We start from the raw sequence: 17,485 nt of genomic DNA on the forward strand, positions 1-17,485 counted from the left end.
GAGGGACACTAACAGGCACCACAGTCTCCCCACCAGACTAAGCAGGAAGGCGTCAGCCAGGACAGCGACATTTCTCTGTGAATGTACAAGTCTGAATTCCAAAGAAAAATCCTGTGTAGAGCAAATGGATTTTAGACTAGCTGTCCCTTTATATTATCCGCACTGCTTCTCTCCTGCATTTGACAGATAATCAGAGTTTTTCTGTAAGCTGACAAAGTCCATGTGCTCAAGCTGCTTAAACACATTTTTTTTTCCTGCACAATTTCTATATGCTCTTCCTTCAGCCTAGAACTTCTTTTCCATAGCTTCTCTGTGAAATGAGAAATTCAATTCACCCTTCAAGACCCAGTTCAAATTTTACTTCCCCTGAGACATGTTTAAATCTTCTTCCTGGCCTTGAAAAAAGAATCACTTGCTCAGTGCCCCCATCATACAGAATTATACATCCTAACTGTTTAGGACCATCTCACATGAGTTTATTATTTTTTAGTTTATGAAGTCTTTTCCCATTTTTTTCAGTTGATGAAGACAAGACATAGGTTCACATCCCTTTTCCAAAACTCCACAGTGTAGAACTATGTATTATCTATATCCCCAGTTGGAGCTGGGGCAACAACCTCTGATCAGACATATTAACGTTTCTGCAGCAAAATATAGGAATATTCACACTGAGATGAATAAAGACTATAAAAACCTATGTTAGATCAGATTTTACCTCCAAATGAGTTACAGAAAACTGTGAGTTTTCAGAGCTTTCTGGAATTTGGAACTGTAGATACAAATTTGGATTTGGATTCAGGTCTTTCAGACTCAACTCAGTGCTCTTTTTACTTACCATCTAGTTTCATGGTCAGAATGTGCGTGTGTACATGCATGCATGCGATCTCACTGTTAAGACTGTGGGCTCATGGAGGGCAGAGAACTTTTAGTCTTAACTCAGTGTTGAGCAAATGTCTGGGGTTGAACTTTTCTCTCTAGTGAGAAAATGTGGCATAAAAGTGCCAGTCGTTTAGGGAATCAGGGGAGGGGCTCAAACCAAAGGAACTTAGCTATTTGTTCTTGCTCTTCTTGGTTCTGGGCTGTTTAGGAAAATACCCCTGACACATGGGCTAAAATAAAAATGGAGATTATCCTTAAGACAGTTCTGTTTAGGCATACAGATAAAATGTGCAGTAAGACTGCACTTTAAAAAATCATGACCATGGTCAAGATAAAAATACAGGTGGATCTTGGTTCATAGATGAAAGGTAGAGAGTGGATTTGGAGTGAGAGAGGCAGCCCTGGGTTTGAATCATACCTTGGTCAATCATCAGCTAGATAAGCCTCAGAATACTCCTCTGTAAAATGGAGTAACACTAGAACCGAGCTCACAGGGCTAAATGAGTTAATGTACATAAAGCATTTATGGTAGTACCTGATACACAGCAGATGCTGAAGAAATGGCAGCTGTTATCAGTGGTAGGAATATGCAAGGAAGCCTTTGAAACAATCAGCTGGCTATACCTCTGAAAAGAATCACTGAGTCACTGAAAGGAAGACAGCAACTTTTTGGAAAATTCAAGTAAATTTAATTCAACAAATATTTATTGACAGTCCAAGTCCCAGATACTATGCCAAGGGGTTTAGAGATGAATAGAGCCAGGACCAGTGGGGAGTGCCTGTGGGAGGCTGAGGAAGATGAATCACTCAAGCCCAGGAGTTTGAGGCTGTAGCATGCTATGATCGCACCTGTGAACAGCCACCTGCATTCCAGCCTGGGCTACATAGTGAGACTGTCTCTAAAAAAGTAAATAAAATAAAATCCCCTGCCCAGGAGCTTGATGGTCTGGGAACCAGACCCATGGAAACACCAGGAGAAGAGCTATAACAGAGGCAGGCTGGTGGTGCTAAAGTTGGCTGAGAGTGTCTAGCCTCATGGGAAGAAGGAAATAAATGGTTAGAAAAGGGTCTTTGGAAGAAATGATACCTTAGCTGGGCTTGAAGAATAAACAAGCATTTACTGGGTGGACCGAGGGAGAACGAAAGGCTTTCCTGCTGGAGGGAATGGCAGAAAATCTGACCTGACAGTAGGCCAGGCAACGGGTGTGGTCTGGATTGGAGGCATGGAATGGAGAGAAAGATTCAATAACCTGGAATCTCTTGTGACGCTGATGTCACTTGGTGATCAACTCCATGTGGCAGGAGGGAGGGGAAGTCTTTGATGGCTCCCAGGTTTTTGGCTTGGACAATTAATTGAATGTTGAGATAGGAAGGAAGAGTCAATTTGGACTGTGGAAGCAGGTGACCTGCAGTATGGACATGGAGCAGAGGGTGATCAAGGCTGGACATAAAGAGCTATTGAGTCAGCGGTGTATGGGTGGGGTCTAGGAGAGAAGAAAGCTTATTTTGGGTGATTTAGCTGGGCAATGAAAGGACAACTAATATCGACTGCTCACTGAGCTCCAATTATGCTTACCATTTTATATATGTGATGTCATTCAGTCCTCAAAATGCCTATGTGGAAGGTATTATCACCCCAATTTAAAGAAGAAGAAACTGAGGCATAGGGGAGTTAAGTAATTTGCTCAAGAGTAAGTGGAAAGTCTTGATCTTAGGCTAAACTCCGAAGCTCACGCTGCTGAACCCCATGCTGGCATCTGCTACATTATGTTTGTTGAATTCTTCTCGGAGATATTATTAGGTATTCTGGGATCTAATACATTTGGGAAATGCTGCCTAGTAAACCCCCTTTCTAAGATTCTGACTGCACCTTAGTCATAAAAACTCGGAGAAGTCCTTGAGTAAAGAAACTCCTATGTGGCTTGTGGAATCAGAGCTTTTCGGATTTAATCCAGGCTGGGAATGCTATAGTGTTTTCACAGCACAGCCTGCCCCCAAAAGCATTTGAGAAATGATGCACTGGGTTACAAACTGCTCCCACTTCTCTCCTTTTTCTTCTGGGGAGCCTAGCTGTTCTGTGCCAGTTGAGATTTACAAAAGTGGGAGGGAAGGAGAACAGGAAGGGCCAAACAGGGACACAGGCCTAGGAGATGGGAAGTTGAAGCTGCAAACAAAGGCCTGACATGTGCTGCGAACCCAGGGGTGGAGGGTGGTGTGTTGGTCCAGCTGCATCTCACCAGGGAGACCAGCCCCAGCCTACCCCGTGGAATGCCATCAATACCAGACACTGCTGTTCCCACAGACAGCTCTAACAGTGTCGTCAAGGATACCCTTCTACTAAGGCAGGAGAGAAAATGGGAGTATGAGTTCCAGGAGTTAAACCTCTAGTATAATGACAGCCATTTCTTCCCTGTTCCTTTTTTTTTTTTAACACTCACCAAAGGAAATAGAGGCTGTGTTGCGGAGTACAAATGGGGCACCCAAACACAGCCTGGCTAGATCTCAAGTTGCTTCCCCCGTACCGTTCACGTCCTTCCCCTGTGAGTGTAACGGCGCCACACAACTCGGAGGGATGCCACTGTCTTCAACTGACAGATCCCAGTCTGGATAAGGTCACAATGGCTCCTTTGAGACCGAGGCTGTACACCTGTGATGCCATATGAAGTACAAGGGAGACAAAAGCAGGCAGAATAAAGAGCCTTTTGAGAGGGGGAAAAAAGAGGCCAGTACCCTGAGGACTAGCTCAGTTATATTTGCTGTGTAAGGTGGGCATTAGCTAGCTCTGGTATGATATCTCTCCCCAGTTCCACATTTAATTAGCAATCATTTGTACTTATCTTTCATCTTCTACTCAATCACCTAAAACGGTCAATGTCATTTTGAGCAGCAAGAACAGGCAGGGAGAGATTGTCACTGGCTAGAGACTTTCTCATCAGCTCAGTAGAGAGCCAGGAGTGTTTATCTCATCACGGGGCACTGGGTGAAGGTAACCGACACCTACAGGCTGGCTAACTTACTAAATGTGGCTCTCTCCAGTCTGTCTGCAGTCCCAGTAGTCACCAACAAGCTGCCTTCTGTGATTTGATGAAATGCCCGGTGTGCTGGGTACATTGCTCTGGTATTTGACTAATAATGAATAAGCAGGGCAAACTGGGCAGGATGAGGGAATGAAGTTCCTCAGCCCCCAGCTTGTGAGGCCTCACCCCCCACCAGGGAGTGTTGGTGACCTCAGCTTGTGGGGGTCTAAAGGACCCCTACGCTCACAGGGAGAGCTCCTTTCCCTGAGCAAAGCTCTTTTGTTCCATGTCACTTGCTATGTCAGGCATACCCACCTGCCTTCCTGTGCCTCTTCTGGCTTCCCTGCTTGGAAGGAGTCCTGCCCTTCTGCTATTCAGTTCTCATCTTTTGGCCCTTTAGCATAATCATTTTGAATTGATGGGAATCAGAGATGTAGGGCAACTTCTGGAAGTTTCTACTCACAAAGAAACCCTCTCCCTACTTCCCTTCAACTAAGATTATTAGAAAGCTTGCAAGCTACAATATTCTTCATCTGCTGACACCAAGGGAAACTCCATTTGAAGGGAGCTGCAGAATTTGTCACTCAGTTCATTAAGGATCAACTCTCTGTAGCTCTAGAAAGCAAGCCTGGCCCACAGTAGAGGGCAGAGTCCTTGCCTGCAGCTGCTTGTCTCTCTTTCTTTTTGGAGGGGGGATGTCTCCCTCTGTCATCCAGGCTGGAGTGCAGTGACGCCATTAAGGCTCACTGCAGCCTCAAACTCCTGGGCTTAAGCAATCCTCCCATATCAGCCTCCCAGGTAGCTGGGACTACCCGTGTGTGCCACTGTGCCTGGCTAATTGTTTTAATTATTCTTTTAGAGATTGGGTCTTGCTATGTTGCCGAGGGTAGTCTTAAACTCCTGGCCTCAAGCAATCCTCCTGCTTCAGCCTCCCGAGTCACTGGGGCTTTTGTCTCTTTGACAGGTAAAAACATGGCCATGCAGCCCGTCTGCCTGGATGCTGGGGAGGTGTTGATTATGTAACCAACAAAGGGCTAAGTGAATCCTTGGTGAAATCTTGTGTCCAGGACCCAGATTTCGCACCACACCATTGCTCCCTGCAGGTTGCTGGAGCAACCACTGGCAAGCAGGCAGTCTGATGCCTGCTTTACTTTCATAGATTTGTTGGAGCTGGACAATTGTTGAAGCAAAGAGGATACACGTCTAATAACAGTTTCCATGGCTGCAGTCTTACAAGGAGAAGGATGCTGAGGTCTCACTTTGTCCTGGCAGGAGCAGTGCTGTTTGGGAGAATGGGGTAAATGGGAGGTGAGTAGCTTCTCAGGTATACAGAAAAGGAAGCTGTGAAGGTCTGTCAGTGGCACTGAAGAGGGTGTCAGCATGCATGCCCAAGTCGACCACTGCTGACCTTGGTCACTCCCTTTATTTCCTCGAGTAACTGAAGAGAATGTAGACCATAATCAGTGGCAGAGGTGGGACTGGAACCCAGGGCATTGGTCTTGAGGGTGGTCTCCAGTGAAACATCTGAGCCACAGTCTAATCTTGTGTCATCTCTGCTTTTCCTTCTCTAAAATGAGGACCCTTCCCCCTCACCCAGTGTGGGAAAGGCCAGGAATCATACCAGACAGCTGCAGGAGCTGCTAGGAGAGGGCAAGACAATAACGATGACTTGGAGTGGCAGCCCCCTCCCACACGCTCTGGGCAGAGAGAAAACCCCAGGCCACTGTGTAATTCCTTGGAGGTATGCCTGTCAAATTTCACCTTCAGAGGCAAGAAAAAAGAAACCAGGGTAAGAGGGCTTGACCTTAAACTCCCAGGCTACTGTGAAGTCCAGATGGAAGGCAATGTACGAGTGTTACAGGTTGCGGAATCTGCTTGGGTTTGAATCCTGTGACTTCAGGATAATTCCCTCTGAGCTGGTTTTAGCAGATACCTCTCTCACAAGACTACATACTGAGCATACAGCGTTAGCTGATCAGACACACCATGTTTTCTCTTCTTTCTGGGTTTCTGCACATGCATGTCCTTCTGCTTGGAACATTTTAACTTTTCTCTTCTCATATACTGCTCACCAATCTCCTGGGGGATTCAACTTAGACATCCTGTCTTCAGAGAAATCATTTTACGACCAGCCCAAGGGGGTCAGGTACCCCTCTTCTGGTACCCATAGTATTCTGAATATATCCCATCAAAGCACTTACCCCCTGGACTGTGGTGGCCCATCTCCTGGACTAGACTGTGAGTTCCCTTAGAGCAATGACCACAATTTGTTCATCTCTGCATCCTCAGTGCTTGTACTTTAGTAAGCCCTAAAAGAATACAGGCTGGCTAACTTACTAAATCAATGAGTTCTGTTCCCAATCCCTTCATTCATGACCATAATAAAGAGCTCTCATCAGAGCACCAAACCAAAATGCTATTTTTTTTCCAAAGTACTATAATTTTGGTTTAAAAACCTAGTCGTCTACACAGAGTGTTTGGTTTTAAACACTAACATCAAGTGTAACAAGAAATCCCCTGAAAGTAAACAGTGCCCTACTACCTGCACAGCCTGGGTCCCCACCACCTGCTCCCCCAAATTTTGTCTGGCTTAAGGCAGACTGAGTATGTGTCTATGGGTTTTTCAGCTTAGTTTCATTTTGTACTAGCAGCAGGCAGGTGAGAAAGTCATGATGATCAGGATGCTGTTTTATTAAAACTTCAGGTTCCTGAAAATGAGAGGAGACATAGGGGAGTATTTCTTCTATCTTCCCCAGGGGGGGTGCTGCCCTTCCTGCAGAGTAGAAACTTGGGGTCGCCTGAATGACCTATCATTGTACCTTCTTTTCTGAACTTATTCTCAATTTTTCAACTCTATCTTTTTTTTTTTTTAATGAGACAGAGTCTCGCTTTGTTGCCCAGGCTAGAGTGAGTGCCATGGTGTCAGCTAGCTCACAGCAACCTCAAACTCCTGGCTCAACACCAGATATATTCTCCAGCAAACTGGTATTAATTGAGTAGCACCTAAGTGGACACATAGGTGCTACAGTAATAGGGTATTGGGCGGTGGGAGGGGGGAGGGGGGCGGGTATATACATACATAGTGAGTGAGATGTGCACCATCTGGGGGATGGTCATGATGGAGACTCAGACTTTTGGGGGGAGGGGGGGAAATGGGCATTTATTGAAACCTTAAAATCTGTACCCCCATAATATGCCAAAATAAAAAAAATAATTAAAAAAAAATAAATAAAAATAACTTACACACACACACAAAAAAAAAACTCCTGGCTCAAGCAATCCTCCTGACTCAGCCTCCCAAGTAGCTGGGACTACAGGCATTCGCCACCATGCCCGGCTAATTTTTTGTATATATATTAGTTGGCCAATTAATTTGTTTCTATTTATAGTAGAGACGGGGTCTCGCTCTTGCTCAGGCTGGTTTCGAACTCCTGACCTTGAGCAATCCTCCCGCCTCGGCCTCCCAGAGAGCTAGGATTACAGGCGTGAGCCACCGCGCCCGGCCTCAACTCTATCTTATTCTCTAAAAACATTTAAGATGATTGTTATTGTTTCTTCAGGCCTATGTCTATATCAAAGACTTTTATTTATAGTTTTTAGACAGAGTCTTGCTCTGTTGCCCAGGCTGGAGTGCACTGGCCCGATCATAGCTCACTGCGACCTCCAACTCCTGGGCTCAAGCAATGAGCCTCCCAAGTAGCTAGGACCACAGACATGCACCACCATGCCTGGAATTTTTAAATTTTTTGTAGAGATGAGGTCTTGCTATGTTATCTAGGCTGGTCTCGAACTCCTGGCCTCAAGTGATCCTCCCGCCTCGGCCTCCCAAAGTGCTGGGATTACAGGTGTGAGCCACCAATTCCAGCTTTGTATCAAGAAGTTTTAATAAAGAAGGGGCATCCAAATTGTATGATCTTGGACAAATGCCTTTCAATCTTCTTGAGCCTCAGTTTCCTTATTTGTAAAATGGGAATAACAATGACCAAACTGGATTGTTGTGATTTTTAAATTCTATAATATATATGGAGAACTTAGCCCAATGCTTGCTACACAGCAAGTATACAACACATGAGAGCTATTTGCACCATAAGACCCAGAGAATGGCAAAGATCTGAAGAGACTTTCAAGAAAAAAAAAGGAAAGAGAAGGACATCAGAGTTTTGGGAATTATCTGATAAAGAATACAGAACTCTGCACAAGGGACAGAGTTGTGAATTCTGAAATTTCTAGAATTTTGCAATTCTTCAGTCTTACTTCATTTAGATCAGCAGTTCAATACTTTAAATTAAAAAGGTCCACATACTTATTTAGAGGATCCCATTATGGAAGGAAGGGAAAGAAACTGAGGGATAGGGAAATGGCTTAGTAGATGAGAGAATAGCTGGAATGTCTGGGGTCAACAGAAATGAAAATAGGGACATTTAAAACATTGACATGAAAACAGGGGATTCCTGGGGGCCTCATTTGGAGGAGTTCTGCAACCTCTCAGACCTTAGCAGATTGCTCCTCCTTTCCTCCTCCCTCTTGCTTCCAGGGCTCTGGCCCACAATGCAAGCATCACAAACCACACCAGTTTGGGGAATGCTCTGTTCAGACGCTGGGTAGGTCCATAACCTTACCTGGTGTAACCTGACCCAGATACCCAGTCACTGCAATGTTTAAAAGACACCTGATTCTTTCTGTGACAGTGTGGTTACCCTAAACCTCCTAAGACATGACTACAAAGAGAATCCCTGTCTCTGGCCTCAGTCCATATGCGAACAAGGAGTTGCCTGAATCTGGGTCAGAAGGGAAAAGTTGCCCTTCTGGGGCAGAGGGAGAATTATTACCTGACTGCTAATCTGTATCCACTGGGAAATGGTTCTCAACCCTGGCCTGGGCAGCAGAGTCACCTGGAGAGCTTTAAAAACCTGATGCTCCAGGTCATCTCAGACCTACTAAGTACCTCAGGGATGGGGCCTGGGAATACATACTGTAGTTTCTAAAAGCACTACAGGGCCGGGTGTGGTGGCTCATGCCTGTAATCCTAGCTCTCTGGGAGGCCGAGGCAGGCAGATTGCTCAAGGTCAGGAGTTTGAACCCAGCCTGAGCAAGAGTGTGACCTCATCTCTACTATAAATAGAAAGAAATTAATTGGCCAACTAATATATATAGAAAAAAAAATTAGCCAGGCATGGTGGCGCATGCCTGTAGTCCCAGCTACTCGGGGGGCTGAGGCAGTAGGATTGCTTGAGCCCAGGAGTTTGAGGTTGCTGTGAGCTAAGCTAATGCCATGGCACTCACTCTAGCCTGTGCAACAAAGTGAGACTCTGTCTCAAAAAATAAATAAATAAAAATAAAATAAAAGCACTACAGGTGACTGAGCTGTGAAGCCAAGGTTGAATAGAATGCTTTGCATAAGTATCTTGTTTTTTTTTTTTGAGACAGAGTCTCACTTTGTTGCCCAGGCTAGAGTGAGTGCTGTGGCATCAGCCTGGCTCACAGCAACCTCAAACTCCTGGGCTCAAGCGATCCTCCTGCCTCAGCCTCCCGAGTAGCTGGGACTACAGGCATGTGCCACCATGCCCGGCTAATTTTTTTATATATATATTAGTTGGCCAATTAATTTCTTTCTATTTATGGTAGAGATGGGGTCTTGCTCTTGCTCAGGTTGGTTTCGAACTCCTGAGCTCAAATGATCCGTCCGCCTCGGCCTCCCAGAAGTATCATGGTTTAAACTTCAGGGAAATTACTAGGATTCCACACAAGGAGACAAAAGAGGCTGTCTTTTTTTTTTAATCAGGCACATGCAAAATTCATGAATTAAGATCCAATAGAATTTTAGGAAGAGGGCATAATCATAAAAGTAATAAGGACTCAGAGAGGTTGAGTGACTTGCCCAAGATGAAACAACTACTAAGAGGCTAAGCCTGTATTCGACCTAATACAGATACTTAGGTCTGTATGGCTCCAAAACAGCTTTTTTTTTTGACCCGGAGCGACACTCAAGAAGTCTTGAGCAAGTGGACTCCTAAAACAGCTTTTTACAAAACTAGGCCAAGATGCATACACCGTGCAGTCGAGGGGAATTCACATGAGATAGGAGTCAGAAGCCACGGATTCCAGTTCCTGTTGCAATCACTTATTAGCCAAATCACTTTGGACAAGTAAAGTACCCTTCCCTCTGTAAAACAGAAACAGTGATCTATGACCTTTACTGAGAAGTGAAGATCCAAGTGGACGTAAAAGTATTTTGAAAAGTCCCTCCAAAAAATAATAGAGGGAAATAACTTAGGCAGATCAGTCGGTCAGACATGCATTCAAATCCAACTGTGTCACTTACTGGCTGTGTGACCTCAGGTGAGTGATTTTTACCTCTCTTATGCCTCAGTTTTCTCATCTGCAAAATGGGGATTAATCAAGTTAATACCCCACATTGTTGTGACAATTAAATGAGAGCACCCATTTAAAAAAGGGATTGCCTGACACACCATACTCAATCAATAGATGTCAGCCATTATTACCCTCTCGTGTCTCCTGCTACCTCGAAGCACTGACTTTCTGAGCTACCAAAAGCGCCCTGGGCTTCAGTTTTGGTCTTGCTATCCTTTGTCCCCTTCCTCGGACCCTGTCCCTCCCTTCCCAGTCCACAGCCGGACTTAAACCCCTTCAGGAACCCTAGTCCCCTTTCCCGGTTTCCGCGCTGTCTCTTACTCGACGACCTTGGCTGGATCCCCGTGGTGCCCATAGACGAGCGCCCGGACCCGGGAGGGCTCGGCGGATGCGGAGTAGGAGGAGGCGGCAGGCCCATGGCGGCCCGAAGCTGGGAGCACAGTCCGCAGCAGCCTGGCCGGGGTTCGCGCCCCTGACATTGAGCCAGAGACCCACATGCTCTCTCCAGTCAACAAGAGCCTGACGCCCCGGTACGTCATCTTCCGGCGCCCGCGCGCCTGCGCCTCGCCCCGCCCCGCCGCGTGACCACGCCCCATGCTCTTTTTAAAGGGCCGTTTCTTGCCTTTGCTGCCCACGCGGTGGCGCCCGGGGAGACGGTGTGGGGGGCTGGGGTTGGGCAGCGGAGGGACTGGAGGGAGGTGCGGGGCTTGCGAGGCAGCCAAAGCAGCTCCCCCAGCAAGGAGAGTATGGGACTGGCCTAAAGCTGTGTCTGCAGCTCATAGTTTGCTGTTTGATTTGGGGAAAGTCATTTACTCTCCCCTGGCCTGAGTTTCCCCTTCTTCCACCCTTTATTGAATAGTTTTTGAGCCAGGCCCTTTAAGGCATCATCTCATTTAATCTCCACTACCCTGTTACAGCATAGGGAGGCAAACTACTTCCCTACACTGGGGAAAGCAGATGTACGGGGATACGGAGGCAGGAGTACGGGACGTAGAGTCAGAAGACGTAGGTTCAAATCATAGCCCTGCCGTTTCTTAGCTTGGCCACCTTGAGCAAGTGAAACTCCGATTTTGTTTTCTCATCGCCACAATGGGGACAATATACCTCCTTCCAGATTGTTGTGAGGCTTGGATGAAGCAATAGAAGAATGTTATCTTGGATGGTAGAATACATTGTAAAAAAAAGCTAAGTGTGTTCAGCTATGAGGTAGGAATCATAAGGAGCAGGGGCCCCTCTCAGAATGCTCATGGTGTAGAAAGGGATTAAGTGGGACACTGGAAAGGCTTTGTAAAAAGATGTAGCCCTGTAAAGAAGCTAGATCTTATTTTTGGTATAGGGAAGATATGAAAATAACTAAAACCCCAGTTGAACGTTAGCACATGCCAGAGTGCACTGCTGTAGTCTCAAGAAGAGAGGTGCTCTGGTGTGGGGGTGGGGGTGAAGGCCGGGGATTTTGGAGGAGGTGCCGTAGGAGCCAGCCCTGTGACTCAAAATCTTCTGTGTGCATAAAAATAATCCAAGGTCCCATCTCAGACCTACTGAATTAGAATCTCGTGGGGTGGGGGTTCCCAGAATCTACATCCTTACAAGCTCCCGAAAATATTCTGATGCAGGTGGCCCACGCAACAAGCTTTGAAAGACGCTGAGCCAGGGGCTTTGAAGGATAAGGAAGAGTTCCTTTGGCCGGATTTTACTGACCCAATACTTGCCATGTCAGAGCTTTCCTCTCAGGAAGAGAGTACAGCAAAGTACTGTGAGCAAGGGTGTGTGAGCTGGACTCCAGCACACCTGGCTCTGAGTCCTGGCTCTGCCATTTTCCAATTATTTGATTTTGGACAAGTCACTTGGCCTTACTGTGTCTTTATTTCCTTATGCTTAAAATTCAGGGAATACTAGTTATCTGTTTCTAGGTTGTTGTGAGGATCAAGCAAAATATTATTCACTTCAAGCATTTAGTATAATGCTTGGCACATGGAAGCATTTGAGAAATATTATCAGGGGGTTATTGTGAAGATTAAATGAGAAACATCACATACAAAACAGACTAGGCTCTGGGTCAGTATGGGCTCAATAAATATTTGTACTTGTTTTTATTATTAGAGAAAGTTAGTGTCCCGTGGTGGGGGAAGGACATGGTCCCACAGTCATGTGCAAGCATACATGTGCACGCACACATACAATAACCAGTTTTACTCACCTATTTTCACAATGACACACAGGCCTACTTGTGCTGAGAGGTACAAAATAACCCCCCCCCCAAAGTTGTAAGATTTACTAGGTAACATTGAGCTGCTGACAATATCTTCTCTACCAAATTGGCTCTTCTGAATTCTTGGGCGGCCCAGCCAGGATGCCTGAAGAATCACCCAGCAAGTCTTCCTCTTTGGGGCTGGATTTTGCTCCCCTACGTGCATCTCAATAGCCCTCACTTAGAGTCCAGGCCATCATTTGAGAGCCACTGATTGAAGGGTTCAAGTCTAATTGTCCTGACCTTGCATTCAAGACCCTTTGCACTCTTGACTCCCACCCTGTCTTCCCAGCTTTATCTTCTACTGTTGGACTGTGCATAGCCTATGATCCAACCATACCTGATACCCACCTTTCCCAGCACTTCTTGGTCTTAAGCCTTTATTCAGGCTGTTCCTTCTGCCTAAAATGCTCTTCCCTGCCTTATCTCACCTGGGAAATTTCAGGTTCAGATATCATTTCTTTGATGTTGTTTCCCAACCCCCTAGGTTGAGTAAACTGCTACTGCCTTTGTGTTTTCTCTGGGCTGGTATCATGGCCTTTAGCACATGGTCTCTTAGTTATTTATGTGCCCACTTTCCCCTCCAGGCAAGAGTGGAGCTGTGTTTGGTTCATCTCCATGACACCAGCACTCAATATGAGGCCTGGCACAGGGGAGGTGTCATAAATATTCCATGAGTTGCAGGGAATTGAATTTCCTTATGGCCTGGCACTGTCTGTGCTGCATCTCCTTTTCCCTAGATTTGGGCTGGTCACTCCAGGCCAGGACTTTCCTTCTTCCTTTCTTCCCAAGGATTATAGAAGTTTGTGGTCTTTTTGAAGTAAAGCAGAATGTTCTGTTTTCACCTGTCCACCTGTTGCGTGTACTCTCTTTCTCCCTCTGTTGCAGTCTCTGCCATCTTTCCCTGCACAAAGAGTAAAGGGATGTGGAATCATTCAGACCTGAGTTCAAGTCCTGGGTCCACTATTTACTAGTTGTGTGACCTTAGGCAAGTGCCTTATGTTCTCTGAGCCTCAGTTGCCACATCCATAAAATGGGACTAGTGGTCAACTCCTGTCATGAGGCTCCCTCAAGTGTCCTTTGCAAAAAGCAGCCTTGGTTGTTTTTACTGTTCACTGGTTTTCTGTCCTTGAACCTCCTTTTATCTGGGGCTCCCCCTCTGGATCATGTCTGCTCCAGCATCTGTCTATCTTGGTGTCTTCCTCATCACTCTTTTCTTGCTTCTGTCTCTCTCCTCCTGTGACTGCCTCTCTGTTTAATTCTCTGCCTCTGGTCTTTGCCTGCTCTGTGTCCTTTAGCCCCTTCCCCATCTCACCCTGGAGCTCATCAGCACTCACAAGAGAAGAGCCCAGGAGCTGAGGAACCTTCAGCTCAGCCTCCTCAGCCCCAGGGCAGATTCTAGGTGTGGCCGATATCAGTGTGAGGCCAGCTGGGAGTGGAGGGCCTAGGTATACCTTGAACTCCCAGGCTCTGCCTGGCCCATTTGCCTGTGGGGGTCCCTGCCTCTGCCCTCTGTTCTCTACTCGGCTGCTTGGGGGACTTTAAACAAATCAGAGATCAGAACTTATTACTCTTCTGCCTCATGCTCCAATGGCTTCCCCTTGGTCTTCGGCTGTAACCCAAAGCCCCTTCCTTGCCTGTAGTTTCTTGTGTGACCTGCAGGCCCTGCCCACCTCTCCAGTGGCACCTGGCTCCCCTCTCCCCAAGCTCACCCCATTCAGCCACCCTGGCCTCCTTGTGGCTCCTCAAACCCACCAGCTCCTGCCTTTGTACAGGCTGTCCCCTCTCCCTGCAATGTTCCTCCCCACCAATTTGCATGAGTCTGGCTCTTTCTCATACTTCAGGTCTCAGCTCAAATGTCACCGTGTCACTTCCTCAGTGAAGCCCTCTTAGACCACCTTATCGAAAGTAGACACCTCTCCCCCACATTCTCCATCATAGCATGCCACCCATGTCTTTCAGACTGCACTTGTTAAAGATTGTGATTATATGTTCATGGACATGCCATCTGCTAGATAGTAAGCTTCATGAAGGCAAGGACAATGTCTGTATTCATTCATTCATTCATTCATTCAATATTTTTTGAGCACCAACTGTCTGCCAGATACCAGGCACTGGATATAAGATGAAGTCCTTCGTTAAAGTCCCTAAGGGAGTTCATTGCTAGAGGTGGGGACAAATAATGAATACATCATATAGCAGGTCCTCTGTTTAAAACTGCAACAATCCCTGTCCCCCTCACTGTTTTTTCCCCTTAAATTCTCTGGTGTATGAGACATGATAAGGGATATAAACAGAGGATTTGCTTTTTGTTGTTGTTGTTATTTTTTTTTTTTTTTTTTTTTTTTTTTTATATATATCCAGTAGTGGGATGTTGTTGTTATTTATTGTTTTTGTCTTTTCACTGGCATGTAAGCTCTGTGAGGGTAGGGATTTTTATTTTTTGAGTCTCACTCTGTTGCCTGGGCTGGAGTGCAGTGACATCAGCCTAGCTCACAGCAACCTTAAACTCCCAGGTGATTCTCCTGCCTCAGCCTCCGAAGTAGCTGGGAATACAGGTGCGCACCACCACACTGAACTAATTTTTCTATGTTTTTGTAGAGATAGGGTCTTGTTCTTGTGCTGGCTGTTCTGAATTCCTGGCCTTAAGCAATTCTCTTGCTTTGGTTTCTCAAAGTACCAGGATTACAGGTGTGAGCCACCCCATCTGATTTTTTATCTGTTTTGTATCTCCACCTGGCCTATAGTAATCTTTTTTTTTTTTTTTTGAGACAGAGTCTTGCTCTGTTGCTCAAGCTGGAGTGCAGTGATGCAATCGTAGCTCACTGCAGCTTCCAACTCCTGGGCTCAAGCCATCCTCTTGCCTCAGCCTCCCAAGTAGCTAGAACACCTGGCTAATTTTTTCTTATTTTTGTAGAGATGAGTTCTGGCTGATGTTGACCAGGCTGGCCTCAAACTCCTGGTCTCAAGTAATTGTCCCACTTGGGCCTCCCAATCTACTGGGATTATAGGTGTGAGCCACCTCGCCCAACCTAGTAATTGCTGAATAATTGAATCAGTATCTAATAAGTATTTGTTGAATGAATGGGTTTCCAGGTCTCAGCCCCTATTCAATTCAAGCCAGAAAACCTGGATTCAAATGTTGGTGCTGCTGCAAAAAAAGTCCAACCTTGGAAAAGTCACTCTCTCATTGTGCCTCAATTTTCTCAACTGTGTTATGGGAATATAGTAGTACATATCTAATAAGGTTATGATGAAGATGAAATGATTCCATGTGGGTAAAACACATACAAGGTGCCTGGTCTTACATAGTAATGGACAACTAGTTTGCAGATAATTGCGCAAGGGCTTGTATTGGGTAGAGGCCCAAATATACCTAACTCGTGTGTCCAGGGGATAGAGTAGGGCCAGTGAGTGCTGGTGAGGGAGACAGACTGCACATCATGAAAATGAAGAACTTTCTAAATGCCGGCCTTTCCAAAGCTGCAACAACTGCTTTTGATACGCGATGAGAGCCCTGTCCTTGGAGATATGTATGAATGCCCATTTGGAGGGGCCAAGGTAGAAGGGATTCAAGCATCAGATGGGACAGACAGGCAGTGTGTCCCTGGGTCACTGTCCCTGAGAGCGCTATGCGGGACCTAGGTGTGGGCAATGAGTGTGTTCGCTTGGAATGTTGGTGCCTGTCAGTGCAGAGGCGTCGGGGCCTCCGGCCGGGATGCGGGAGTGGGGGAGGGGCGCGCCGGGTCGGCGGGCGACCGGACCCGCAGCAGCACCCGCCACCGCCAGCAGGGGGCGCCCCGAGACCGCCGAACGCGCGGCGGGACCTGACGTCAGCGCCCCGCTCGCTCCGGCTCCCGCTCTGGACTCGGCGCCAGTCCCGCTCCGCGCCGCGCTGCTCCGCTCCGGCTCCGGCTCGCCTCGGGCTCGGCTCGGGCTCCGGCGGCGGCGCCCCCCGCGCCGGGCCCCGGGACAGGCGGCGGCGCTCCCGCCATGGCCCGCGCCCAGGCGCTCGTCCTGGCGCTCACCTTCCAGCTCTGCGCGCCCGAGACCGAGACTCCGGCAGGTAAGCGCACGGCGGTCGGACCCAGCTTGCCCCGCCGAGCCCCGGGGCCCGTGGCGTAGCTCGGAAGAAAGTGTGAGTGTCGGGAGGCCGGGCGTTGTGAGCGGGCTCCCTGTGTGTGTCTGAGTGTAGGATGTGCAGTTGTGTGCCCCGGGTGTTGTGTGCCTGCGAATGTTGTGTGTCCGTGAGTTCCGTGTGCAAGAGAAGGAGCTGTCTTGTGTGTGCGCGAGTGTGTTGGGGTGAATGTGTGTGCCTCGAGGCGTTGGGTGTGCGCTGTCTCTTGTGTGTCTGCCAGTGTGTAGTGTTTGTGTGGCCAAGTAGGTGATTTGTGTGTAGTGTGTGCATCTGAGTTTGGTTGTGTGGCTGGAGTTGTATCTGCTAATGTGTTGCATTTGTTTGCATTTTGTATGCAGTGGCCAGGAGTGCTGTTTGTGTGTCTGAGAATGGGTTGTGTGTTGTGTTACGCATGTGGTCGGGGGTGCTCCGTGGATCCTGCCTGAGTGTGCATCCAAGGAAGCGTGTGTGGTGTGTGCTTGTGAGATCGCGTGTGACGGCGTGGGAATGGGTCCGGAACGTGTGTGTCCGCGCGCTGTGTACGTGTGGGAGTGTCTGGGGTTTGTGGTGTGCGCCGCCGGGGCTGCGTGGGTCCGTGTGAATGCCAAGTGTGTCGGGAATGCGTGTGTGGGAGCGAGTCTGGAGCGGATGTGAGTGTGTGTGAGTGTGTCCGTGTGTGCCGGCTGCGCGTCCAGGAATGTTGCGAGTGTGGTGCGCGCCTGGGCCGCGGTCGAGTGTGTGCCCGGGGCCGGGCCGCCCGAGGGGGCGGTGGCAGGACGTGTGTGTGTGCGTGCGTGTGCGCGTGTGTGGCGCGCCGGGCCGGAACAAGTTGTCGCGGCGGCGCCCCCTGGG

The 17,485-nt window shown here is 47.6% G+C and overlaps 2 protein-coding genes across 6 annotated transcripts in view; one reads left to right on the plus strand and one right to left on the minus strand.

Annotated features, from left to right (window-relative positions):
- MECR (mitochondrial trans-2-enoyl-CoA reductase) overlaps nucleotides 1-10,796 on the minus strand; it is a 36,330-nt gene extending 25,534 nt beyond the window's left edge. For both annotated transcript variants that reach the window (XM_012750595.2, XM_012750594.2), the window contains exon 1: nucleotides 10,590-10,796. In XM_012750595.2, coding sequence (XP_012606049.2) covers nucleotides 10,590-10,765 — 176 coding nt within the window. In that variant the 5' untranslated portion in view covers nucleotides 10,766-10,796. The remainder of the gene's footprint in view (nucleotides 1-10,589) is intronic.
- Nucleotides 10,797-16,405: 5,609 nt separating this feature from the next.
- PTPRU (protein tyrosine phosphatase receptor type U) overlaps nucleotides 16,406-17,485 on the plus strand; it is an 84,331-nt gene continuing 83,251 nt past the window's right edge. For all 4 annotated transcript variants that reach the window (XM_012750775.2, XM_012750776.2, XM_012750778.2 and 1 more), the window contains exon 1: nucleotides 16,406-16,582. In XM_012750775.2, coding sequence (XP_012606229.2) covers nucleotides 16,510-16,582 — 73 coding nt within the window. In that variant the 5' untranslated portion in view covers nucleotides 16,406-16,509. The remainder of the gene's footprint in view (nucleotides 16,583-17,485) is intronic.

Source organism: Microcebus murinus, chromosome 2 (genome assembly GCF_040939455.1).
Source record: "Microcebus murinus isolate Inina chromosome 2, M.murinus_Inina_mat1.0, whole genome shotgun sequence".
In the NCBI taxonomy this organism is placed as follows: Eukaryota; Metazoa; Chordata; class Mammalia; order Primates; family Cheirogaleidae; genus Microcebus; species Microcebus murinus.